This window comes from Betta splendens, chromosome 15 (assembly GCF_900634795.4).
Source record: "Betta splendens chromosome 15, fBetSpl5.4, whole genome shotgun sequence".
NCBI classification, from domain to species: Eukaryota; Metazoa; Chordata; class Actinopteri; order Anabantiformes; family Osphronemidae; genus Betta; species Betta splendens.
The window spans coordinates 14,991,351-15,016,958 of NC_040895.2; the positions used below are offsets into that span (position 1 = coordinate 14,991,351).

Genomic DNA, 25,608 nt, shown 5'->3' on the forward strand with positions numbered 1-25,608 from the left:
TGTCGACACATCGCAGAGTCACGTCTCTTATTTTGGACTAAAAACAAAAACGCTGAAATAACACATTCATCTTTATTATGTGACGTAAATTAAAAAAATATATATACACAAAAAGATCAAATGAAATTTTACAGACAAAAAATTAACAAGAAAATCAGCATCTAGTGAAAATCAGTATCGACAACTGAGCGCTGGAGTTGACCAACTTTTACATTTAATAAAAAACAACTACTGACGACATCAGTATCAGTCTCAGCCAGAGGCTCCACATCATTAAAACAAACCTCCACAGGACTGTGGCACATTTTAAAGCCTAAAACATTTGGACAGCTGTTTAACATTGCATACCATTAACCGCTAGACTTTAAAAAACAAAAAATATACGCTGTGAGGCAGAAAGCGTTTCACCTCACACGTTTCATGAGCAGAAGCAAAAGCTGCATTTGCAATAAAATTAAACATGGATTATCAGGAATCTACAGCTCATGTTCCATTTCACAAAAGAAATATCTCAAAGGATGGAGACTCTATTGCATGTGCATTAGAAAGCAATGTTAAGGTGCTTATTAAGGCCACAGTAGAAAAGTAAGTAAGTGAATTATGTACAAACACTTCAGTGCAAATAAGCGAAAGGACATGAACGAGACTCATCATGAACACAGTATTTTGACCTGTTCCCTTGTTACCGTCTCTATGCTGAGTGTAACTATCATCACCGTTCAAGCTGCGTTATCATCTTTATTCCCTTTCACCACATGCTCACTACATTCCTCTTAAGCGAAAACATAAATCTTCGCTCTGAAGAGCCTGGAGGCAATTACATAATTTTCCATCTTGCTGAGGTGCACATAACGCTGAAGTCACAGTCACAGACGTGTGACTAAGACAGAAATGACCAAATTTGACATTTCACTTCAGAAATATGGCATTAGAATTAATAATAAAAAAATTGAATATCACGTGAAATGATTTGTCAGAGTAAAAGTGCCTCCTGAAGAATAAATAAATCTACACGTTTTACTAGACCACAATAAAATGTATTAAATCTGAAAAGCAAGCCTTTTTTGTCCTAATTGGTAATAAAACATCTAAGTAAGACACAGATTTGCTCCATTTTATGAACCAATATTTTAAATTATTCACTTAAACACAGAGAAATAGTGCAAACATAGCATTGTCATGTTAGTTCTTTATGAGCGTCATATTTAACGTACGTATACTGAAAATTGGTATTTGAGAGAGAGAGAGAAGTTTCTAATGAAAAAACCGTAACAAAAACTAAAAAATGCAATTTGCCACTGGGATTAGGGACTTTACTTTCAGCCTCCGGTCGGTTTTCTATTCGCTCACTGAGACGACCACAGCTCCTTCCTTTCCGTCCGCCCTCAGGCCGTGGGCTCTCTGACATGAGGACGTCTCTCATAACCAGATCCCTGGTTGGAGTTCTCTGACTCGTCGTCATCCATGTTGATAAACCGGTACCCAGGCTCCTCGCCGCTTACTTGCTCGACCTCTGCGTCGCCAACCACACCTTCATCATCTATCGCCAGCCTCGGAATATGATCGTGTGTGAACTCCGCAGGGATGCTTGTGAATTCGGGCAGTAGAGGTGTGGGCGACGCAGGTTCCAACACTGGCACAGTGATCTCCTCTCCTTCTACTTTCATGGTACGGGTGGTGCTATTTGTAACGACCTTTAAGACACAATCACAAATTAGGAAGTTAGTGGACATTCACATCTTGAGAACTGGATCATTTTAATTTAAGAGACAGACAAACGTACTAGGCTTCTTAGACGGGACTCTGAGGGCTTGGTCATCTTCTTATACACCATGCCGGCGACAACAGCCACTACAAACACAACGAGTGCAGAGGACACGATGGGCACAATGTGGGTCAAAGGCTCTGCTGGACAGGAGAGGAAATAGTTTAAAAACAAAAATCCAAACATGAACAAGAAAACTGACCGGCCCGTTTTTGACTGCAAAGACTTTTACTCAACTGGGACCCTGATATTGTTTTGCACAGTAGACGTCTGTGCCTTGAACCTTCATCATCTCCATGTCTCCGACGATCGTCAGACAGTGCTGTTTTTGCGAAGCGTCCACTGGAAGCGTCTCCTCACACACTTGATCCTCACAGATGAACTCGTGGTGATTCTGCAAACATAACATTAATCAGTGATGATTGTACTGTGACACTGACCATTAGCGTCAGAAGGACCTGCGTGACCTCTGACCTGGTCCATTTTCACAACGTAGTAGAACTCAGGAAGCTTTTCATCTTCCATCTCTTGACTGTCATAACTGTTGCTCGCCCTCTTCCTGTGTCTTAGATTGGACCTGCCCCTCAGCCTCCTGCGGTAAACCAGCCACGGATGCTTGAATTTGAACTGGACGTTCGCATCCGGAAGGGCAGTGACGTTAACCGCGGGGAGGTCGACAGAACCTACAACAACAGCATGAAGATGAGTTAAAGGGGGAAGCTAGCGACAGCAACTAACATCTGGCATCTCTACTTACATTTCCGCTTCGAACTAGACTCTTTCAAATAGCTGAAAGTCAGGTCCCAACTATTTGCTGCAGACTTGTTCGCAATCATTGCAGTTAATTCCAGTAAATACTCGTTGTTCAGATCAGAGAGAAACGAGAGATCCACTTCTTGAGATGGCGGCTCAAACCAAAGATTTTTAGGAAAACTGAAAAAACAAATAACACATGATAAACTTTGTTAGGATTAAAAGTCTGAACACTTGGACACGAAAACGTCCAACATTGTTTTATTTATTGGTTATGTATGCATGTATTTTAACTTTACACTAGTTTATTGCATAAATATATATTTCTGCAATGAGAAAGACAAACCCAGGTTTTGGTTGTATTGTTCCAATGTAGAGATTGAAACTGAGCCCCGGTGAAGACTGGTTATAGCCCCACTTCAGGACGTTGTGCAGGTTGTGACAGTGAAAGGTCACATTTGTCAGCGACGCCCCTGTGAAAACAGACAGAGGATCAGCACAGACCAAGTCAAAGCATCAGTTTAATACCGTGCATGTTCTGTCAATAGGTTGGAGTCTGTTAGTGCAAGGACTTCCCACTAGGGGGCCCCACATGAGAAACTGAAGCGCCGTGTTGGAGCGTGTTTTCCCACACGCACACAACGTTTCCTATCAGTCGGTACAAACTTCCTTGAATCTAAATTACAAAAGCAGCATGAAAGCGACGCATTCTCCTGCTTTTGCCCGGTGGAGTCCAACCGTCAGTGAGGCCTGCTAACGAAGCCGATACTGGCTCTTTACTGTGCAGGCGTCTGAATGGGCCTGGCAGCTGTCGCTCTTCCAGGAAGCAGGCGCGTTTCACAGCAGTCACTCCTGTGCATGAACTCAACAAAGCATCAAAAGCTGTGATGGATGAGAAGCAGGAGACAAAAGAGAAAGTGGGCGTTTGCACTGGCCTGACATGACATAAAACCTCATTCATGACAAACCTTCATTATCACACGGCGAGACAGAATAAAAGCTGGGGTTTATTTCATTTCCTTTGCAAACTAACACTGACGTGCATGCACGTGACAACCCCCACACACACACATGCGCAGGCACGCACAAACACACACACTTCAAAACAAAGTGAGCCCTGAGAAGAAGAGAAAGAGGAATCACAAACGGCAGCACATGTACTGTAAGACAAGTGATAACCGCAACAGTAAGGTTGGTCTCTGAGGGCTTACACCGCAGGGTGCCTCTGTAGACACGCTCACACACCCAACCACAGCACTCAACTAGTCACTAGTCAATGCAGCTTTAGTGATTGTGTGGGAAAGTGTGATAGATCAGTGTAAAAAGTGTAAAAGCAGGTGGAAGAGACTGCAAGGTCAAATCACCAGCCGGATAAAAAAAGACAGTTCAATGTTTGTATGCATTTCTCTGGAGGAAGCGGGCTGCGTGTCAAGGGACAAACAGAAAACAGAAGTGACGGCAGCAGACAAGGTTGAAGGATTTGTGCCTATGATGCGAAAAGAATCAGAAGCAGGAAGAGAAAGCGGCTGCTGCAAGATCTGAAGGAGCTCAGCCGTCACAAAACGACTGAAGGCGTATCTGCTGGAAAAAATAAACACCGTCAGCAAACACAAAAGTGACAACTAAAGCCCAGTGTGATCATTATTCACCTAAAGCTGTGCGCTTTGCTGTGTCACGGTCACGCAAAGCAACACGACCCGCACGCAAAGAGCATCCTCCACCAAAAGTAACAGACAAATCTACAGCTGGACAAGCAGTCGGCTGAAAACAGCTGGGTGAGAAAAAATGCTGCGTCCTCTGCTCTTTAAAACACACACGCTGTCACCAACAGCGTCGATACTAGGAGCGACTTAATTAAGTCAGCGGTTGAGTCGTCGTTATTAATTACACCTGCGCTTCACCTGCCACGACACGCAGGCCTCTGAGCAAAGGATCGGCGGGAGCGTGAGGGCTCAACGCCGCGGGGAGGAGGGCGCTGCCTTCCAGCTTCACACACGCTGACAGACGCCGTTCGTTATTACCTGCTCCCATCTTCATGACCTCACTCACAGGTTGCTACAGTAAACACGTGACCTACTGTAACATGAGAGTTTGTGACGCGGCTTCGAATGCCGACCACCATTTTCAACAACACCAAGTTCTTCTTTAAAGTCACTTGACCCTAATTGCGTAACCCAACACAATCTCAGGCTCCAGTTTCACCGACGGCAGATTTCTTCCTTCTCTTTTTACTCATAGCTGACGTCCAACAAAGCGACAGACACCTAGATGTTCAAAGAATGTCTTCTTTGGTCCAAGCTCTCAGTCCACCCAAACATTCATCACATACCAGTATTTATTCATTTTTCCCAACTAATCGTCTCAGCTCTACTCAACACTGTGATATGATATGAACACTGTTTTCTCTGTCTCACCATCAAGCAACACAAAGAGCTTTTTAAAAGAAATATGAGATGGGAATTTCTTTTAAAGGCATAAGTGAAAGCAAACCGAAGTCAGGTTTCTAGGAAAGCCCCAACAATCCCACACGTAGCATTCACCTTGTGTGCAGTGACTCATCACACCTGAGTTTAGACCTTCAGGGAAATGATCAGTGAAACGTCCAATTATTAGCACTGAAGTCCCCACCTACCACGAGACTCACGTTAAAACTTTCATTCGTATTCAGCACAACACAAATGGCACTCCAACGCGACACGTGCGTCTGTGTGACAGGATGTTATTCGCTTGCAGACTGTTCCAGTCGTTCACCACAGAACTAAACGATAATCTGCACAGGAAAACACGAATGGTCTGCTCACGTCCCGTTGCTCTCGCCTGCTCCATTCATGATTATTGTGAAGACAGTGAAAAACAAATGAATTGTGTGAAATTGTTTTTATGATACTGGAACAAAAATATTTAAAAAGCTAAAAAAAACAAAAAACACACACAAAAAAACCCAGATGTCACTGTTATTCTGCTAAAAGCTGGTCACGTTCCTACTTCTCACTGGCGTGAACGGTAGAAATCTACAGAAGACGGACTGCAGTGATTTCTCTTTTAGGCCATATTTCATTCACAGAACATTGAAACCACCGAGTGTTTAAACAGAAATTGTACAAGAACTGCCTTTTTTAATAGATGGTATCAACTGAGACTTTGTCAACAAAGGCTGCAAAGGAGAGGCACTCAGAAGAAAGCGCTGCACATCTGCTGGCAACTAATCAGGTTGATCAGCCACAGGGTCAGCCACAAAATGAGCATGTAAATAGGTCTAACTGAGAAACCACTAAAGAATGAATAACTTCAAGATGTGTCGCTGCTATTATCTCCAAGTAATAATTATATAACTTAAAGCCACCGCATAATATTTCATGGGGACTATACATAGAATTCCAGCATTTTTTAAAACTAGGGTTGTAAAAGTGAAATCACCCTGGTTGAGGTCATCAGGATTGACTTTTACACGACGTTAACATATGCTCACTGATTTCTTTTTGTGTCCTGCAACAAGGTGCACAAGGAAACAGTAACAATCACGGCAGAGAATCTGGAATAACATGTATAGGGAGCACTGTATAAGACAGATGACCACTACATATATGAATAATTATCCTAAATGTTGTGCAAATGCCCATAAGGGACTTGGAGCTCCATTACATCTGCATTGGTGAGAGTAAAGAGATGATGTCAGGTGCAAAGACAGCAGGGTCAGTATTTATGGATTTATGGCCATCGTCTTGGCTGCAGCTCGGCCTTTGTTGCAGGAAACGCCCTGGTTTTACGAATCCTGTTCTCAGATCCTCACTGTGGGAAGTTTATTATTTACCCCGCGCCAGTTTTTTGCGTCTTATCAAAGTCATATCAACTGAACCAAACCCCAGAGATTCACAAACGGCTCCCACTTCTCAGAAATGACGTCACCGTGCACCAGGTGTTGCAATGATACAATTCGTTATTAGGCCTGTTTTGTGCGTTTCGGTGTTTGAAGGGTTCAGCAGAATCTCCTTCCGACACTTGCGACCACGTGAGTCTATTTGGTTACTGGAGGAATTTGCAGAAATACTCTAGAGTCTTGGGTAATACTGAAAACTACAAAGAGGAAACGCTCCTGTGCACAAAACAGGGACACAAGCAATGAGCTACTTGTGAATTAAAAACACATTTAAAACGAATATATATATATATATATATATATTGTAAATGCCGTGTGTGCGCGCGTGTGTGTGTGTGTGTGTGTGTGTGTGTGTGTGTGTGTGTGTGTGTGTGTGTGTGTACATGTGTGTACGTGTACTACAAACACTACTAGCTAGTGACTTGTGACCAGAGACCAGGCTGATACATCACTGACGCATTATGGTGCAAAGGCAATTTGTCAGTGATCGCGCAAACTGATGCGTCTCAGTGGCCTCGTAGACTCGGGGAGGCCACAGCTATTACATTAAAGTCAGAATCATCTGTTTACACTCTAATAGTCCATTTCTATTCTCGTAAACAAGAGGAGATTTCTCTCTGGGTCAAGCTAGCAGCTATTAGCTTCGCTGACGCTAGCCGGGATTCTGCGTGTTTTCCCGGGGCTGGTGCGGCCTGGATCAGGTCTCCACGTACAGCACTGGCCCCTTGATCAGCCCGCGTCGCTATTCTGTGAGTCCCTGTGTATATTCACGGCTACACGATGGCAGACAGAGGAGGCTGGGGTCCCATGAGCGCACAGAGTAGCTAGCAGCACTTACCGTAAGCCTGCGCTGCGCGTAGGCAGACGAGGAGCAGGACAACGGGAGCACATCCGCCCCAGTCCATGGTCGGGGTTCTAGCAGATGCTCGTCGCGGCCCCGTGTTGGTTCCTTCTTTGTTTGTGTTATTAGCAAGCTATAAGCTGAGTCGTTTCATTGCGGAGAAACGACCCACACGGCAATAACACGGTAATACAGCGCGCAGCCAGCGAGTTCCCACCGCCCGTGTCGCTGAGGAAGCCTCGGGTCTGGAGCAAAGCTAGCGCACGTCAACTCGACGTTGCGTTCCTGAACGTCGTAATTTTCGTCACACACGGCTCAGACAACGTCACTGCCTTCGTCCCAAGATGAAAAAATGCATTGACCTAAAAGACAAAAAAATTGCGAACAGTTGCCAAAGTATATGAAAGCTTTACTCAAGTTTAATTAGCACAAGCTCTGAAATTTATTTATTAAATATGCTTTTTCTTCACAGCAGTTTATGTTTCTTTATAACATATTTATAGTAACCATCATGCCATATGACTAACAACATATTTAATATTGAATATGTTGCAGCACATACCTGCACTAGGGCTGTATTCCTCCAAACAACTTAAGTATATGTGAAATATAGTAACGAAGAAATCTAACATATTGTGTGCAACTGCTCCATTCACGCCAGCCCATCTAATATCCGACACCACGTGAACGCACCATAAACAACATCTCTGGTGTCACTCTGGTGGAAATTACCACTTTTCACAATTTTTACTCTAAGAACTTTTTCAACAACCTTTCAAACTTTCAACTCACAGCTGTAGTCTATTCACCCGTATCTAACACATTTTTAACAACTAATAAAACTATTATTATCTATTTAAAAAGCTCCTTAGTCATATCCTTATTTACCGTAAATACATCAAACATGTACAAAGGTCAGCCATCGAAACAGATCAGTCATAGACACAAACGATCTGTGGGCTCATCGCTGGTTGAGATATTTCTGACTGAACCAAGTACTGAACTTGTGAACTTGCTGTGAGTTACGGCTTCCTCAGTGGGATACTTCCCCCGTCCTGACGTCACCCGTGTGTGTGTGTGAGTTTTATTCCCATCTCAGCCTCAAACTGACGCATTCACATATTCAGCAGCGACCTGAGGTGAGTTACCCACCAGAGGACTGGGAGACCTGCTTTATCGCTATCACTGACAAGCTTTCAGGGAACTAGCGACTGATGAAAATGTCTGTTTTTGTCCAGCAGGAAATTCCTAGAATGTACAGTAAGAGAGGAGCAGCAGTCAGGACTGTAGCTAAAGGCTATAATCTCATATCACATTACATAGGCTGTGCATTCCTGTGTCTGTTATGTAACAGTAACATTCTGGTGTAGGTATAAAATAGTAAAAAGCTGTATTCCTGTGTAGCAGCTCCCTTGTTATCCTGCTGTTAACCTGTGAGGGTTAAATTATTTTCTGGACAATATTTGCTGTTTGAGTCATGTCAGGTCAGGGTCAGTGATTCAGAGACATAAACTGCAGGAAGACTTTTCCCCAGATGTTGGTCTGTGACTCATTCCCTTCTCTCGAACATGTGAAGTAACACTTAGTGTGTCAAAAGCCGCCACGCTGCTCAACACTGTCCTGATCCGAACTGCTGCGTTCAGTCAGTCTGACTGTTACTGATCGACCTCACTGTGGCTCTGTTGTCTCAGCATCGACTTTCTGCTGCGCCGCGAAAAGACGAGAACGTTGATACCAGTGTGAAATCTGCTCAGTCTGAAGCAAAACCAAGAGCTGGACTTTTTCTTGGCTGGTAGTTGTGACTGCCTGAATTCTTGGCAAATGTAACTCGAGTCACTGTTGTTCCTTGGGTTTTAATTGAAAAACCTTATGCTTTTGTATGATGTGGCACAAGTTTGTCCCAAAAGCTTCCAGTTGTCTTTGGACGGTGGTAGTTCTTTAACTTATGGCATCGTAAAGGCATCTTATGTTAAACAGCTGATATACTTATGATGCAAAAGGTCTGAATGAGACCCAGGCTGCATCATGTTATGTAACACATCAAAAATAAAACATATGATATATAATATGATATATAAATATAATAATGATATATAATTCAGAACAGGTTTTTTTTCTATATGTTAGGATTTGCAGCTGTTTACAGCGACGACAACAATAAACACCTTAAACATCTCAAGAGACCAGAGATCTCTTAGACTGCTGTCGCTGCCTCATTCGCTTTTCGTCAGTTCATTTGGAGAAAACATATTTTCCACTTTGAGGGAAAGGAGGGGTCAGGATGTGAATATACTGTATGTGATAATTCACCCCCGTTTAATGTCACTCAAGGCTGAAGGAAGAATGTGGTGGTCAAGTCTGTCCAGGCTTCAAAATGAGGCTGAAAGTTCCTGGTCAGCTGTTATTGCCAAACCAGAAAATCGACCCAGTGCTTAAAAAAAAGCAACGCTCCCACAACAGTGTTTTCCCTGGAATCACACAGCAATCCTCCCAGTGTGTGTGTGCTTTGAACTTCCAGTGCCAAATATTGTATTCCTGTAACCTCTGTAACTGTAGAGCAGGAAGAGCACACCCATCAAAGCCTGTGTGTGTGTGTGTGTGTGTGTGTGTGTGTGTGTGGCAGAGGACTGATCCAAACCAGCTGTCACTGAGTCCACATCCACTCTCTTGACATGCTCTGTAGGAAAATACTTCACGGATGAGAAAAACACGGAGAAACAACATCGAATGGGATTTTATTCAAATTTCCAGTTTGTGAATGTGAAGAACATTTGATTTGTTGCGCTGGAATCCACTGGCGGCCGAGCATTGGATCAAACTCAGGTCTGGTAAAAAACATTGTCACAATAAAAGAATCTGCACTTAGAGAGAAGTGACACGTGCTCACTTGCTGTTTAAAGGTAATAAAAGTCGTTCTGTGAACTGCTGAACTACATTTGAATTTAGTCTGCATTTCTTGACCTAAAGGACTAATATCCCGGGTGTGCTTTCGTCCTCTCGTCTCCAGCTCGCCTGGTTTCCTCATCGCGTGGCCATGCGGCCTCTCCTCCAGCAGTGATGCCTGCCTTCGCGCCTCCTCCGCTGCTCTTCCTGCTGCTGTTGGCGTCCGTGGCCCTGCAGCGCTCCGACCTGCGTCTGGCCTACGTCACCCGCGACAGCTTCTTCTACTACTCCTGCGGCCGGGACCCCCCGCCGTGCAGCGTCTCGTCCCTGGGCGACTGCCGCTGCAGGGACGTGCAGCTGGCCGCGCTGCGCCGGCCGCAGTCGCACTCCTCGCCCGTGTTCCGCATGCGGCGCTTGACCGTGTGGTTCACGTCGCCGCTCAACCTGGCGCTGCTCCTGAACAACTCCGAGGTGAGGCACCTCACCCTGATCCACTGTGGCGCGGGCGGGGCCCCCTCCTCTTTCCTGGAGGGGTACTTCGCCGTGCAGCACCTGGAGCGGCTCACGGTGGTCAACCTGCAGCAGAGGCCCGGAAACCGCTGGCCAGATGTGCACAAAGCCAAGAGCACGGACTCAAACATGGACAATGCTCACCTAGATTCTTACAGGCGGAACCGAGACACCAACCTGGATCTTTTTGCCGGCACGAGGAGCGACTCCGCCGGCTCCACCTCACCGCAGGTGCAGGACATCTACCTGGGCAGGGAGCTGGGAGCAGCGTATCACGAACAGGCGCGACTGGGGATCATCCACAGCTCTGTGCTGGAGTGGGGAGCCGTGGTCAAAGCCTACACTGTGCAGACGCACATAGACAGCGACGGCGAGCTGCCCTTTCCTGACCTCCACCTGCTGAAATTACCGGCAACGTCCGTCATATATGTCAGCTTCGTGTACTGAGTTGCCTTTGAGGAGCTGAGTGTTTTCCTCCACAGGGAGTTTGAACTGTGGCTTGATTGTTGAGAGTTTATTTCATCCAAACTTCCGTTTTATATATTATCTAAAAATAATGAAGGAACAGGAGACAGAATAACAACTACTACACAATGTAAGGATGTAGTGTCTTTAAAAAAAAGCTGCTGTCTGAATAAATACAGTGCGACCACTAGAGGGCAGCAGATACCATGACTAGAAAACGGAGACCAACGTGTAACTAAAACCACGTTGACAAAAAGGACTCGACGTTGTGCGTTCTGCTTTTAAAGTTGCTTTAACGCACCTCTGCACTTTAAAGGCTTGTGACGATGCTGTGTATAAGGTGGAGGTGCTGCTAGAAAGGTATTCGAGTATGGCGAGGTATTTTTTTGTTAATAAGCACGTGTCGTTGCTTACGTTTGTTACAAACACATACAAAAATAAATCACCTGCCCTCGCTAATGATTCATGTTGAATTTAAAGGATACATCCTCTATTAACCTCATTAACCAAATGTGTCCAGTTTGAGTTTATCCCGTGTTTAAATAGCTCATGTAAATTTTTAGGAGGTACACGTTAATCTGGTTGAACACTGTTGCCATGAGATTCTATTTCCGGTTTGAAGACGCTGTCCTGAATGTGCGCCGACACCTGCTGCAGAGCCGCCGATTTGCATGACAAACGGGCCTGTTGATCCCGCACCTGAGAGGTCGCCGCGTCGCCGAGCGCTCGAGCGGCTGGAGGCCGATCTCCGACCTCCACTTGGGCAAATTGAAGACAAGCTGCTTCCGCTGAAAACAAATAATTAGAGCACACGCACGTATTTGTCTCAGGCGCAAACCGTGGACCGGCCGAGCCAAAGCTGGATTGATTTTCGTGCCCCCCCCCCCCCCGTGCGCCCCATCCAGCCGCGTCTTTAACCACGCTGCCGCCGTCTCCTCACCGGCGGTTTAGCAGTAAAGCATTTTTATAATCAGACGTTATTGTTCGCCGCCTCCTTGTGGGAGATGCGCCCATGTTCATTTTTTAAAAGGGCAAATCAGCCATAATTCAGTTTATAAACTGCAGCGCGCAGGGGGAGAAATGCCTGGATGAATATTCATTAGCGCTCGCCCGAACTGCCACGCTCGGTGATTCATTAGGCATATGTAAATATCACTCACTTTAATTGGCCCTAAACTGACTCAACATAATGTTGTCATTAGCAAATTATTACTTATTTGTGATACTAATGGTACGGTATGGCGCGCAGTGCCCCGACTCCACGTATATGATTGCAATTACAGCTCTTTTTATTCCAGGGATGAGTCTGGCGTGCGTGTGCACGTGGGCGTGCGCGTGCGCGTGTCAGTGTCCCTTACTACCTATTTGAGGATATTTCGAAATATTTGTTAAGTCAGGTTTCGGCTCGAGGTGTGATAAGGCTGAATTATTAATATGAACGGCTCACAACAGTGTGTTTGCAAGATGGAAAATATTAATCTAACGAGAATCCACTCACTCAAAACGCATGAAACATTCACCGCAGCCCTCAAACGTAATTTTTCTGATAAAGTATATTATTTGTGTTATCACTGATCAAATGAAGATAATTTAAAGCACATAAAAATGCGGTATTAAAACCGAAATATAATAATAATAATAATAATATAAAATAATAATAATAATAATAATAATAACAGATAATTTATGATAGTTTCATGGCATGTTAGAGATTAATCCACACTAAAAGTAGATTCCCTGATTATAAGTAAGATCAATACAAAAACTTACATGATTTTCTAAGACTATGCAGCCACAAAAAGAAATAGATTTGCTCATGATAATTTGGGAAAACACCACTGGGGGTAATTAACACTGGACTCGGCGTCGGGTTCATGACATTTACGTAAATCCTCTTACTACTTAACCTGACGCTTGTCAGAGGTTTGAATGTAAACTCCTTTTTGTTGTTGTTGTGGGGTTTTTTTTGTTTTTTTTGCTTCCTGCTTGTCACAGTCTGTGCAGCGCGACTTGGACTTGGCCTGGAGTTGTTTTATAGAGGCAGCAGCAGTTTGAAACAACAACCATGACAAAACAGGCCCACAAAACAGAGGGAGAGGGAAGCAGAGGCAGAGACAAATGTGTGTGTGTGTGTGTGTGTGTGTGTGTGTGTGTGTGTGTGTGTGTGTGTGTGTGTGTGTGTGAGAGAGAGAGAGAGAGAGAGAGAGAGAGAGAGAGAGAGAGAGAGAGAGAGAGAGAGAGAGAGAGAGAGAGAGAGAGAGAGAGAGAGAGAGAGAGAGAGAGAGAGAGAGAGAGAGACTGTGAGGGAGCTAATAAAGTAATGTGATGGATGATCTCCTTTCTCCCAGAGGGACCAGCACCATGTAAATTGGCCCACACAATGCATTATGGATAAGGCAGTTGAGATTATAGCTTGTTAATGTGTCCATCCCTCCCCCTGCCTCCCCCACCACCCCTTGCATCTCTCTCTCTCTCTCTCCATCCCTCTGCTTCGGCTCAGGCAGTGACATGGTCACCTCATTGTTGGGGCGTGTGGGTCTTTTAGGTGCAGATGGAGAGGGAGAGGAGCTGTGCTGCGATCTGCCAGGCTTAGTGGAGGAAGTTTGTGTGTGTGTGTGTGTGTGTGTGTGTGTGTGTGTAGACGAACGTTGCTGCCGAGTCCTGGTCGCATCCTGGGGTCTCACCTTCCACATGAGGGCAAAAAGCCCCCCCCCCCAGCTGCCCGCTTTAAGATGTAAGAGCTGTCTCTGGTCTCAATCATGCTGCCGCTGCTTAATTTGTGTGTGTGTGTGTGTGTGTGTGTGTGTGTGTGTGTGTGTGTGTGTGTGTGTGTGTGTGTGTGTGTGTGAATATGACAATGAGCCAGCCACCAGGCAGCCAACAGAGACGGTCCATTGGCAGGGGCCAGGGCTGTGGACATATGTCTCCTCCCTCCCTCACCCACCCCACACCCTCATCAGTCCTCCTAAGAGGGTGCCAGGGTGCCCCCCCCCCACCTCCTCTACTCCTCAGCAGCCTCCTTCCCTCCGTCCCCTTTCATCTCCCTCATTCTCCCATGCTCCCGCATTCCTTCCCCCCTCCACCTAGCAGGCCCGTCCGGGGACCAGTCGGACCATCTGTTGGAGCAGAACCAGAGGAGCTGGTGTGGAGGTGCTGCTGTGGCCCGGCAGACCCGGCTGTCGCTAACCAGTGTGCGCGGTGGAGCTGGAGCGTGTGCCGGTTACAGGTTTTTCCCCTGGGTCGATTCTCAACAAAGAGCTGTGCCGTGATTTTGATTATTTAACCCTAACGAGCTTTGTTCTTAAATAATTATCTACCAGCATAACTTAAGTGTCACTGCTGTGTGTGTAGTGTAACTTTTTAAGTGGTCTGTGCCACACAATAAGCTGCTCAATGGCGCTGCCACAGGTCCAAACAGACAGCGAACCTTGAATAGCAACTGTTCTGGCCTCATATGCGTAAACACCATCACTTTTATCAGTGCTTTAAGTCCGTATATTGCAGCTCTGTTATTTATCCAGAATACGTTGAAAGACTCCATGAGCAGCTTTGAACTGATTAAAGGACAAACTGAAACTGTGACAATAATTAGATCAATTAGTTGACTTGAGTTTGTTCTTCCACATGAATTTGCATGAAAGACATTCCTCAGTTCAAACTCATGGGATCATTTATTACCATTTCAGTTGTTGCTGGAAATTCAGTGACGATATTCAATTGATCACCTTCATGATGGTGTGAGTGCCAACACAGTGGAGCAGCGACTGAGGACGGTACGAGCAGGTTGAAGCCAAGGCCGTCAGGGGGCGTCTAAAGCGCACGCGGCCCGTTCTTAACTGGCTAATTATGCTGAAAAGCAGCTTCATGCTCCTCTATGAACCAGCGTGCGGCAAAAGGGCCCAACGATTCCGGCGAGAGTTCAACGCCGGCAGAGCCTCCAGCACAGCTGCTGCCGTGCGCTTCCTTCACGGTGGAGCTCATCACTTCACTGTTGCACCACAAATTTCTACACTTTGGTTTATTCTGCCATAATTTCTCCAACCATGAGTTAAACAAGACAACATGAAACCAGTTGCTTTAAAAGTAGTGAACCTTAAATACTGCAAACTATTCAGTAGTTTCAAATTATGTAGTGGCTGTAACTATGTGGACATTTATAACCAATAATTAATCTACTAAGTCTCATATGTAAGATGCTGTGTGTTGAAGTGAATTTGGAGTGTGTGCCTTGTGTGTTCTTGTGTGTGTTGTAGCTGGACCCTCCACGGTTGTGTGTGTGGGTGGTTCCTCCACCCATTAGAACGGGTCATCTCTCCCTCATGGAGAGTTTTCACGGCTGTGCAGCGGATTAGCACCAGAGGAGAGGGAGAGTCGATGGGAGCGGAGGGGAGATTACCGGGCCGGGCCGGAGGGAGGACGGAGCGACTCGGAGAAAAGAGAGCATTAGCATCTGCACTTCAGCGTCTGTCTGAGCTAAGTCGCCGACCATCATCTGGCTTTGGAGGAACAAGTGCATCATCTCAAGTGGCCTTTGAATCGAGCTTTGAACATAGGAGAGTGTTTGGCTGTTCAAACATAAGCTATAACTTCATATTTTATGTACTATATAAACAGGACTATCATACTATTATAACCTTTATCCCAAAGTTCAGTCTGGTGAACTGATCTGTGCAGAGGCTCGGTTTGTAAGAATGCCATATTTGTTGGGATCTGAATGAGGCCTGAAGGTGAAACAGACTCAGAGAGGACACACTCACACACACACACACACACACACACACACACACACACACACACACACACACACACACACACACACACACACACGAAGAAGCAGCTGCCAGTTGGTCCTAAAGAGCCAAATTCCTCCGCAGCATTTTCTCAACATCATAAAGCGTCTTCTGTGGAAGCGCCGCTTTTTCCCGCCCGTCTGCTCTCGCTGACGTTTCCCGATAACGTCGACGTTGGGTTGATTTGGGGGGATTTGCGCACCATATGCTGCTGTGTCGCGCACCTCCGTCGGAGCGGGCTCCGGCCCTGCGTTCCCTAATAGCAGCATCATGGGCGCCTGTTTATCTAATGCGTGTGTTAATGTTATTTATTGGGCCGCGCGGCTCCTCCGTGCATGCTAAGGAGACACACATAAGATATGCAAATGCCAACGTTGGCCCAACTTCTCCGCCGTAAAACAGAACATTTGCATTTGATGTAGCACATAATAAACTGGTTATTAGCATTTTAAATGCGTCAAACAAACTTGAAAAATGTGGCCCGTGCTGGTGTGTGTTTTATTGCTGCTGCGCGTAGACAAAACGCACATACACGCGCCACATGTGCCCACGAACGCGTCCGGGGCCGTGGGCACGGGCAGACACATAAATATGAACGTGCGCTGCGGAGGAGCGAAGTGATGTCGCCAGGCGAAGAGTCACAGGCCCGATGATGGATTTGATGAAGCCGCGTCTCACTCAGACCATAAACTCTGGCCCAGAGCATTAAAATGTGCCGACTAGTTTCAGATTTGATTCATCCCACACCAAGAAGGAGGGGTTTCATGTGTAAACAGGAGCAGTCTGAGGTTCCGGCGACCACTGCTGCAGATGGATTCGTGTGTAAAGTGCATCTGAGTGTGTTTCCGCCATGTTAGGCTGTGATTAGCTGTTTTAGTAGCTGTAAATCATTCATTAAATTTAGGCTTGTCTGGAGCCACCACATTTTAAAATATCACCCCCCTCTGGTCCAGAACATCTGCACCAGCTGTTATTTCCTCGTCTGCATTGCTCTTAATGAAAATATGAGGGAACGGGAACTCTTCATGTTATATCGCCACCCAGTTTACTTTCATTAGGTCTTGTCTGTTTTAGAAATAGTGACGGTGGATGTTAAAGTTGTTGCAGACAATAATATTCTCGAATATAATATTTATTTTATAGTTATTGACAATAGTTATTATGATGAAAGTGGAGAATAAAATCTGAGGACATGGGAAGTTGCTTCAAAAGTTTCATCAAAGTCCTTGATTGTTAGGTTGATCGTTAAAGTCTACCCCTAAATGTCTCATAGCCAAACCACATTACCACATACTGTCGTTACCATGACGACAGTGGTCCATGAGCGTGGCTGCTTTGGGGATGCTCCCAGACGTAGCGGAGGGTCCAGACAACCTGCAGAGTTATTTGAAATATAAAACAAAAGACCTTTATTTTTGGGAGTGTCAAGTGAAGATTGTGTGTTTTCATCTGACAGAGAACAGATGCATTGTACTCTGTGTAGTCTGCGTACTGTGAGTACTACTGCACGAGTACCGCAGCTGTACCGCTCCTCTCCTCTCGGTTTTACGGCCCCTGTTGCTGAGACCCTCCCAGGCTGCGCGAGCTCCGAGTGCAGGAGCAGAGCTGTGTGAATTGGTTTTTCATTAGCTCTTAATGATGTGATAATCTCTCTAACCGGGCCGAACACCCTGCAGACTCACATACTGCTCTAATGGAGCGCGGGAGCGCATTTTCCCATGAGTGTCTGCGGTCGTTACACTGTACTTGTGTGCGTGTGATTATCTTGTTACACTAAGATTAGGCCGCGCGGACACAAGGCAGCGAGGCGCGCACACGGACCCGACCTGAACTTACATGTAACCCCACTCACACGCTCTCGCCCCTTCGCCCCGGCTTAAATCCAACACGTTAATCTCTCCCCTTCTCCCGCTCTCGTTCTCAAACGCACACAAACACGCTCGCTTTCATTCGCCCGCTCGCGGGGACCCCGGCTTCATTTTCTGGTCAGGCGCACCCATTGCGAGGGGGCGAAGCGGACACAAAGTGACACAGGGAGCAGAATGGGGAGGAGAGGAGGCGCGGCCGGAGCTGCGTCCTGAAAGGAGGCGATGGGAGGCGCGCGATTGTCCTGCGCTCAATGGGACGGTTAAAAGGAGAAGCTTGCTGCAAGAGCTGGTGGGCCGGGCTGGAGGCTGGTTAAGTGCTGGTGCTGTGTGGACGCTTGTGTGTGTGTCATTGTGCGCTTGTGTGTGTGCGAGTCTAACGAGGAGGATGACTGATGACCGGGTGGAGGAGATGCATCTAACATTAAGACTCTGGCTGCAGGTGGAAGCTGGGAAACAGAGACCTCACCATGACTGTGGCTTTATAATTAATTCTACTCCAAAGCAAATGTGTGTATTTAATATTAAACCACAAAATTCCTCTGAGCTGAGGAAAGTTGATGAATCTGGTGATGTGAGAGCGCCGGCGTCTGGTTTCAGACTAAAGTGTGAGCACACCTGGAACAGCTGCGGGCGCTGATGGGAAACGCACCACAGAAAACTTCATCGCTCCTGTTTGATAAAACTCATCGTCAACATCCTTCAAAACGCTTTGAGCTGCCAAATTTGTACGAGCGAATATTCAGAGAGAAATAAAAACATGAAGGTATGTTTCTCCATGACTGAAATGGTAATTTGACTTGTTTTTGCCTAATTAATTCTAATGTCTTCCAAGAACAAAAACAGCCCCACAAATATTAATTAGGACACTAACATTCATGTTGGCGGAGATGGTTGTGAGGTCTGTAATTAACGAGCTTTTAATCATTTGATCATCTCCTTAATTAAAGACTTTCAATAATTTGAAGGTTTGTTTACCTTTTGTTGGTCAAGAATGAAAAAGGCACAAATCTTATTGATATTCTCCTTCACCGAGAAGCTGCGCGAGGAAAAACCGAGTGGCAAAAACTTTAAAATAAGTTCAAAACATTTCCAATGAGTAATGTTTGATGGAGGCTGAAAGGTTCATGCTGTCGTCACGCTGGGATCTCAGCGCTCACGTTACTGCCCGTCTGCTTCCAGGTTCTAATGTGCAAAATGAGAGGAAGAATGAAAAGAAGAAAACACCAGCTTTTAAATATTTACACATTCAACATATTTAAATTGAAATTGAAATTGAAACTTCTATTTTTAAAGATCTATGTTTTGCTACAAAAATCTTGTTTCATTTGACATAATATTGTTAATCAAACAATACATACAGTGTGTGTGTGTGTGTGTGTGTGTGTGTGTGTGTGTGTGTGTGTGTGTGTGTGTGTGTGTGTGTGTGTGTGTGTGTGTGTGTGTGTGTTCGTATGCGTATGCATGTTACGTTGAAGTGGGGCTAAAAACTTGTTTTTCTACCAAAGTGGGGCCCCATGGCCACTTATGGGGCCCTTGAGCTGCGCCACACAACTTTGAAGACCCATTTGAGAGTCAAGATAGGATTTTAGGGCTGAGGTTACGTTTGAGTTTTGGTTAGGATTAGAGCAAGGGTTACACCTCCTTTTTGATTTTGGATACACTCAGACATAACTTACTTCCTGGTCCCAGGTACTTTGAACAGAGCTAACAAGTAGCAGCTATTTATTTCTGTACAGTCATCACATTCCATTAACGGGATCACGGGCCTAAAGCAGAACATATTCCAGCAGAGTTCCATTTTTTATGAATTTTACAAGCCAATAATTAATGACATACAAAAATGTGACTAAGCTGTGACCTTGACCTCCTCTCGAGCATTGTCTCCTGTTAAGCAACTTGCCTCCTTTTATCTCAGAGCTCTGACGCCGTTTGTGTCTCCGCTGCTGACGACCGTCTTCACATACGCTGCAGGGACGCCTCCATTCACTGTTTACTGCCCCGAGCTCATTATGGAGCGGACCGGAGGCCTGGCCCACCCAGGAGACAGGAGCTCAGAGGAGGCTGCAGGCTCCCTCCTCTGCAGCATCTGAACCTGAAATGACTGGTGTCTGGTTTCTAGGTAAAATCACACCCTCGCTTGATTTTTAGAGCAGATTCAGGTGATAATCGAGCCCAGAGATGCTTTTAACACATAACAGTAACAACTACCCAGAATTAAACAAAATGCTGTCAATGCTGAAAATTGAGCAGTCGCTGTCCACTAAAACCTTTATGTAGATATTTTTAGTCATTTTCAAGTCTATGGTTTCTTGACCTGGTGTTACAACATCATCTGCTGATGAACTGTGCTTTTGCAGCCTGGAAACTGGAGCGAGCGTGAGAGGCCAGGGAGCCACTGGCGGAAGACGGACGGATTAAAAGGAGAGCGAGACGAGACGCGAGCGGAGCCAGACACTGTGAGAGAGAGGGTGCGACGAGGAGCGAGAAGATGAAGAGCGAAATGAACCGGGGCATAAAAGGAAGGCGCAGAGCTCACGCGGTGAGAAGAGCACATTGAGGGGTGACCTGCTGCGATGCTGGAGTGGGCGGCAGCACACAACTGCCTGCAATCGGACCAGCGTCCTGGTGACGTGGAGCCGGAGGCATGAACACGCATGCATGACGCAAAGAGCAGCGCATTTGAATGCACAGACTCGTACCTGCAACACACACACGCTGCTCCGTCCTCTTTCACACATTGCTCCACATTGGCCGGATTAGGAACACTTTCTCTTGGGTGTGTGAGGCTGCCCCACACACAAAGGAACACTTGGGGACAGGATTAGTAGGCTTACAGCGGATTCACATATGTCCAGTTCAAGCAATTGGTATTCAAAGCTTTACACTTTCAAATGCCACCAAGAGAGAGCAAAGCCGAGCGGCGCTTTTCTCTGCTCTGGCAGCACCTTTATGAGGAGGGCTCTTTCGCTGGGCCAACAATGAGGCCGTGAATACACATTTTTACTGTTCTACCAGGGGGATCTCATTGGAGCAGCATAGAGCGCAGAGAGGAGTTTGAGGCAGACTTTATTAAGGGGGTTTAGAGTGGGTGGGGGGGGCGAGGGCGCGGGTGGACGGATGGATGGATGGATGGATGGATGGATGGATGGATGGATGGATGGATGGATGGATGGATGGACGGATGGATGGATGGATGGATGGATGGATGGATGGATGGATGGATGGATGGATGGATGGATGGATGGATGGATGGATGGAGCGGTCAGAGGTAGAGGTCCACGTGTTAGTGCTGGTGGGCTGCTCGCCCCCCCACCGCCACAAAACAGATCTGGAGCAGGCCCTTCAGACTGGAGAGAGCTCTTAGCAGTGCAATACTGACTCAATTTATTGAATTCTTTACAAATATAATACAACAGCACCTTTAGACATACGTCTGCTTGATCAGTTCAGCAATATTTTATTCAGTGTATTTTTATTTTGAAATTACATTTAAACAAATTGCTAGTTAATTCAATTAAAATTTTATATTATTAGACCCACTTCTTTTTATTAATTTTTTATAAGGTTTTTTAAAACTTTATAGTTATACATAAGTGAAATCTTTTTTGTTTGTAACAAAAAAAGACAAATGATTTAAAGCAAGACAAAATTGAGGAAAGTCTGTTTTATAGTCTACATTTAAAGAAATGTAAACAATATGTATGTAATAATAGTAAAGGTCTTGCGGAGGTCCAGACAGATGTGTGGGTAACCTCTGTCGCCCACATGCTGCCATATGGACAGCTACGTGTGGGCAGCGGAGGCCCTGCACCCTGCGGCAGCCCAGCCGGTGAATGGCAAAACCAGCGTCCGCCCCATTCCTCCTCATCCCCTCAGGCAACTCAACCACCCCAGAGCTCGGGCTGAGCGTCCGATCGACAGGAAGATAAGTTGGAGTCAGCTCGGTGCGTCCTGATCATCACGTGCATCACGAGGAAAAGACATGAGAGAAGAGAAGAGAAGAGAAGAGAAGAGAAGAGAAGAGAAGAGAAGAGAAGAGAAGAGAAGAGAAGAGAAGAGAAGAGAAGAGAAGAGAAGAGAAGAGAAGAGAAGAGAAGAGGAGAAGCGCGCTGTGCCCCCAACGGCGTCACGACAATGGCAGTGAATGGTTGCGCGCCGCGGTCACTGGGACAGTCAAAGCACACCGCCCCTTTCTAACGGGCACGTCATCCTCCTAACTAGGCGTTATGAATAGGAAAGCGGCTTTTGTCTCCCCGCGAGTATAAATACCCACTATCAGCGTGCGCCTCGCCACAGAGACACGCAGACGCACGCGGGGAGAGACGGTCGGCAGACGCGCGCGCGGAAGTGTCACCGATGTGATAAGAAGCAGAAGACGCGCGGGACGGGAGGGACACGGACAACATCAGGTTACCAGAGCGACGAAGGGCCCCAGAGGGAGAGAGAGAGGGGCAGGGAGAGCAAAAGGAAAGGAGAGAGAGAGAGGAGAGAGGGACAGTGAGTGAGTGAGAGAGGGAGGAAGCCGGCAGCGACCTCCTACCCAACAACCTCGGAAGCAAACCCATAAAATGAATTCAGACTCCAGCCCGAGCAGCAGAGCCTCCTCCCCGGACATGGACGATATGTTTCTCCGAGACCACCACCCGCACCACCACCACCACCACCACGTCGGCTCGTCCGTGTCCTCCTCCACGAGCGTGGAGCAGCAGCGTCAGAAGATGAGCGGCGGCGAGCACCTGCGCTCCGCAGACGCCAAGTCCGTGGGCAGCAGCAGCAGCAGCAGCAGCGGCGGCGGCGGCGGCGGCGGCAACAAGTACAAGCTGAAGAAACAGGTCACCGAGGAGGAAATGTACCAGCTGCGGCTCAAGATCAACGGGCGCGAGAGGAAGCGCATGCACGACCTCAACCTGGCCATGGACGGCCTGCGCGAGGTGATGCCCTACGCGCACGGGCCCTCCGTGCGCAAGCTGTCCAAGATAGCGACGCTGCTCCTCGCCAGGAACTACATCCTGATGCTCAACAGCTCCCTGGACGAGATGAAGCGGCTGGTGGGGGAGATTTACGGCGGCCAGCACTCGGCCTTCCACTGCGGCACCGTGGCGCACGCCGCCGGGGCCGGCGCGCACGCCGGCGGCCCGGCCGCCGCGGCCGCCGCCGCCGCCGCCGCCGCCGCGGCCGCGCACCAGGTGCATCCTCTCCTCGGGGGCGCGCTCTCCTCCTCCACGTCCTCCACGCTGTCGAGCGCGCTGCCCGGGCTCACGTCGATCCGAGCGCCGCATTCCCTGATGAAGGGCTCGCCGGCTGCGCCCCCGGCCTTGCAGCTGGGCTCGGGCTTCCAGCACTGGGCCGGACTGCCGTGTCCCTGCACCATCTGCCAGGTGCCTCCTCCTCCGCACATCCCCATCACCTCCACCGGTCTCACGAGACTCACGGGGGAGGGCAAGGACGGCATGAAATGATGCCCGGAGTGTGTGACAGACACGCAGAGACTGAGACGCGTAACGATGATTGTAAATAGATAATTCAGGGCATGAGGCTGGATCTGGCCTCGCTGGTGCATGCTGTTGTTAAGTCTGTTTACTTGTTTGAAATGTGAGATAAAAGTGTTATTTCTCCTTGTAACAAGGACTTTTAAAAACTGGTACTTCGCCAAATGAGGCTGAAAAGGAGACGTTGTGCGTCACGCAGCGAGACGCTACGATCCGCGTGTGTCTGACAGATTCTGGTCGCACACCACAACGTGAACGACGAAGGAAGTTGCATGAACAAGTTGATTTTATTTGACTTTTTTTGTATCAGGCGTCATTTTGTGAAAACGAAAATGCTTTCTGTGCCTTGTACCAAGGATTTAAAGTTGAGTTTTACGTGTATCCTGTATGTGTTCGCTCAAACGAATCGGTCTTCGCGGAAACATGATTTAAAATCTAAGTTTCTAGATTTATTTCGTGGCTCATTGTTTGTCCTTTTGTGGTCTGATTTGAGTTTCTTTCTGTTTGTCCTTCTTTGCATGACGGTAAATTCATCATGGCATGATTGTTGTGGCTGGACTGAATTTGTTACGCCCAGAGACCCCGTGTCTTTATTTTTGTACATTGTTGATGAAATATTTATTATCGCCCAGAGTCACTGGATGAAATTTCAATAAAACTGAAATTATGGATCATATCCACTGTCTTCTTTTCTGTTTTATATCCAACATCTAAACCATTTTAAACCGTTCAAATGTCAAGTTTCTCAAGACGTTTTCCACAACTACACAAACACTATATTCTGAATTAAGCAAAGAAAATTAGATTTAAATTCTTATTCCTATTTTAGCTAAATGGCGTGCACGTGTGATTGTGGTATTTTCCAAACAAGGCCCCGGTTTAAACTCGCATGATTCATTTCCTCTGATCACTGATCTGCCTCTAATGTGTTTGAACTAAGAGACGACAACGAATTTCAGATAAAGGGGAAACACCTTAATTATCACAATAAATAAAAAACAAGTGGAGGAAATGTGTTTCAATGTAACTGGATTTATGAGAGTAAACTGACATTTCTTACGTATCACACCACATTTTGTTGCTATATTAACACAGCTTTTCAACACACTGCACGCACCACTTATTGCCACTTAAACCAATTTCGCCCGGTCATTAGGTGCGTCTTTGCAGCCACAGGCACGACTCACGACGCAAAACGCGGACGCGGCCACACGGCATTTATTTAACATTTCCGAGCAGCTAAGTGAGGAAAACGAGGCCGGACCGAGGGAGCGGTTGAATGGGTCCCCGCAGCTGCTAGAAAGCGAGCCGCCTCGGGGAGCGCCGAGCGGTTTGTCCGCCGGGGGTCCCATGGGTGCTCCCCCGTCTCATCTCCGCAGCGACAGAATGTATGTTTGTGGAGATTACAAGTTAATTGTTCACGGGGGACCAAGAGGAGAAAATCACATCACAGAAAAGCGTCGGGATTACACACCACCAAATACAGAAGATTATACATTCAGGCCCCCTCCGCGGCCTCAGCGCATGCAAATGAGTGCGTGGATTAAAAAAATAGAGAAAGACGGGAAAAGAAAAGGAGAAGAAGCCCTTTGTTGCTCGTTGGAAGGGGGGGAAACACAAGTTTTGTGGCGAAGTTGAGGACGAGTGAAAGAGTTCATTTTGCGCGTCTTGGTTTTTGTCTTTAGGAATGAGTGCAGCCTCTCTGTGCGCGCAGGCCGCCAGATGGGACGTAAATAGCCGCGGAGCTGCTGTGGCCTTTTAACCGCACGACGCCGAGGAGGATGTTGTCAAGGGAAGCCGGCGGTTTGCTAGTTAATAGTCATGAGTTGGGGTAATTACTTAAGGTTTATTATGCCGGTTTCAAAGTAAATGGACTCTTCAATGGGCCGAGAAATACTTCTTAATTCTGGCTAATTAGGAGCTGAGAAAAGCGGGGACAACTGCTGCCGCCGCCGTCGAGCGCTGTTATTTTCCGGGAGGGGGACCGTTTGCGAGCCGGCCACCAAACAACGCACAAAACACATGCAAATGCGAATGTCATGCACGAGGAAAACAGAGACAAATGGCACTTGGTGATGATGCGCAGACCAATGTAAATGCTGCCAGTGCGCGTCCTGTGTGATGCTCTCGCAGGATGAACGGGTTTAAGCCTCACGCCGAAACGGGAGAGAAAAATAAAATGCAGACATACACGTGCAAACAGTTACTGGGACTTTTCGTCTTAGCGGGAGTCACGAACATTTTACCTCATTTGTGCTTTTACTTAATCACGTAAATCCCGCTGAGATCCAAATTCCCCCGTTTCACTTTGAGGAAAAAAGTTGGTGAGGAGCAGAAAGCTGTGAGAAACATCCTTATAATACAGGG

At 46.8% G+C, this 25,608-nt stretch overlaps 3 protein-coding genes across 4 annotated transcripts; 2 read left to right on the forward strand and 1 right to left on the reverse strand.

Annotated features, from left to right (window-relative positions):
* Window positions 1-58: 58 nt before the first annotated feature.
* ifngr1l (interferon gamma receptor 1-like) lies at window positions 59-7,518 on the reverse strand. Of its 2 annotated transcripts, none has more exons than XM_029126989.3 (7): window positions 7,234-7,518; window positions 2,865-2,991; window positions 2,523-2,698; window positions 2,240-2,448; window positions 2,003-2,159; window positions 1,784-1,908; window positions 59-1,694 (listed from the first exon to the last, which is right to left on the reverse strand). In XM_029126989.3, exons 1-7 carry the CDS (start codon window positions 7,298-7,300, stop codon window positions 1,386-1,388), a joined length of 1,170 nt encoding a protein of 389 aa, XP_028982822.1. In that variant the 5' UTR covers window positions 7,301-7,518; the 3' UTR covers window positions 59-1,385. The 2 variants fall into 2 exon arrangements, with proteins under 2 accessions (XP_028982822.1, XP_028982823.1); XM_029126990.3 differs by having other exon boundaries at window positions 1,784-1,905; window positions 7,234-7,517.
* Window positions 7,519-10,293: 2,775 nt separating this feature from the next.
* Window positions 10,294-11,556, forward strand: si:ch73-52p7.1 (uncharacterized protein LOC100321084 homolog). Its single transcript, XM_029126991.3, has one exon. The coding sequence runs from the start codon at window positions 10,294-10,296 to the stop codon at window positions 11,074-11,076; it is 783 nt and encodes a 260-aa protein (XP_028982824.1). The 3' UTR covers window positions 11,077-11,556.
* Window positions 11,557-21,703: 10,147 nt separating this feature from the next.
* Window positions 21,704-23,908, forward strand: olig3 (oligodendrocyte transcription factor 3). The gene has a single exon (XM_029175890.3). The coding sequence runs from the start codon at window positions 22,321-22,323 to the stop codon at window positions 23,209-23,211; it is 891 nt and encodes a 296-aa protein (XP_029031723.1). The 5' UTR covers window positions 21,704-22,320; the 3' UTR covers window positions 23,212-23,908.
* Window positions 23,909-25,608: the final 1,700 nt, after the last annotated feature.

Bases quoted from the DNA above. Each gene is read 5' to 3' on its own strand.
- ifngr1l (XM_029126989.3), bottom strand. From the start codon at position 7,300: ATGGACTGGGGCGGATGTGCTCCCGTTGTCCTGCTCCTCGTCTGCCTA. The intron at 2,992-7,233 runs GTAAGTGCTGCT...CTGTTTTCACAG, and splicing joins ACGCGCAGCGCAGGCTTACG to GGGCGTCGCTGACAAATGTG. The intron at 1,695-1,783 runs GTACGTTTGTCT...TGTGTCTTAAAG, and splicing joins AGTCCCGTCTAAGAAGCCTA to GTCGTTACAAATAGCACCAC.
- si:ch73-52p7.1 (XM_029126991.3), top strand. From the start codon at position 10,294: ATGCCTGCCTTCGCGCCTCCTCCGCTGCTCTTCCTGCTGCTGTTGGCG.
- olig3 (XM_029175890.3), top strand. From the start codon at position 22,321: ATGAATTCAGACTCCAGCCCGAGCAGCAGAGCCTCCTCCCCGGACATG.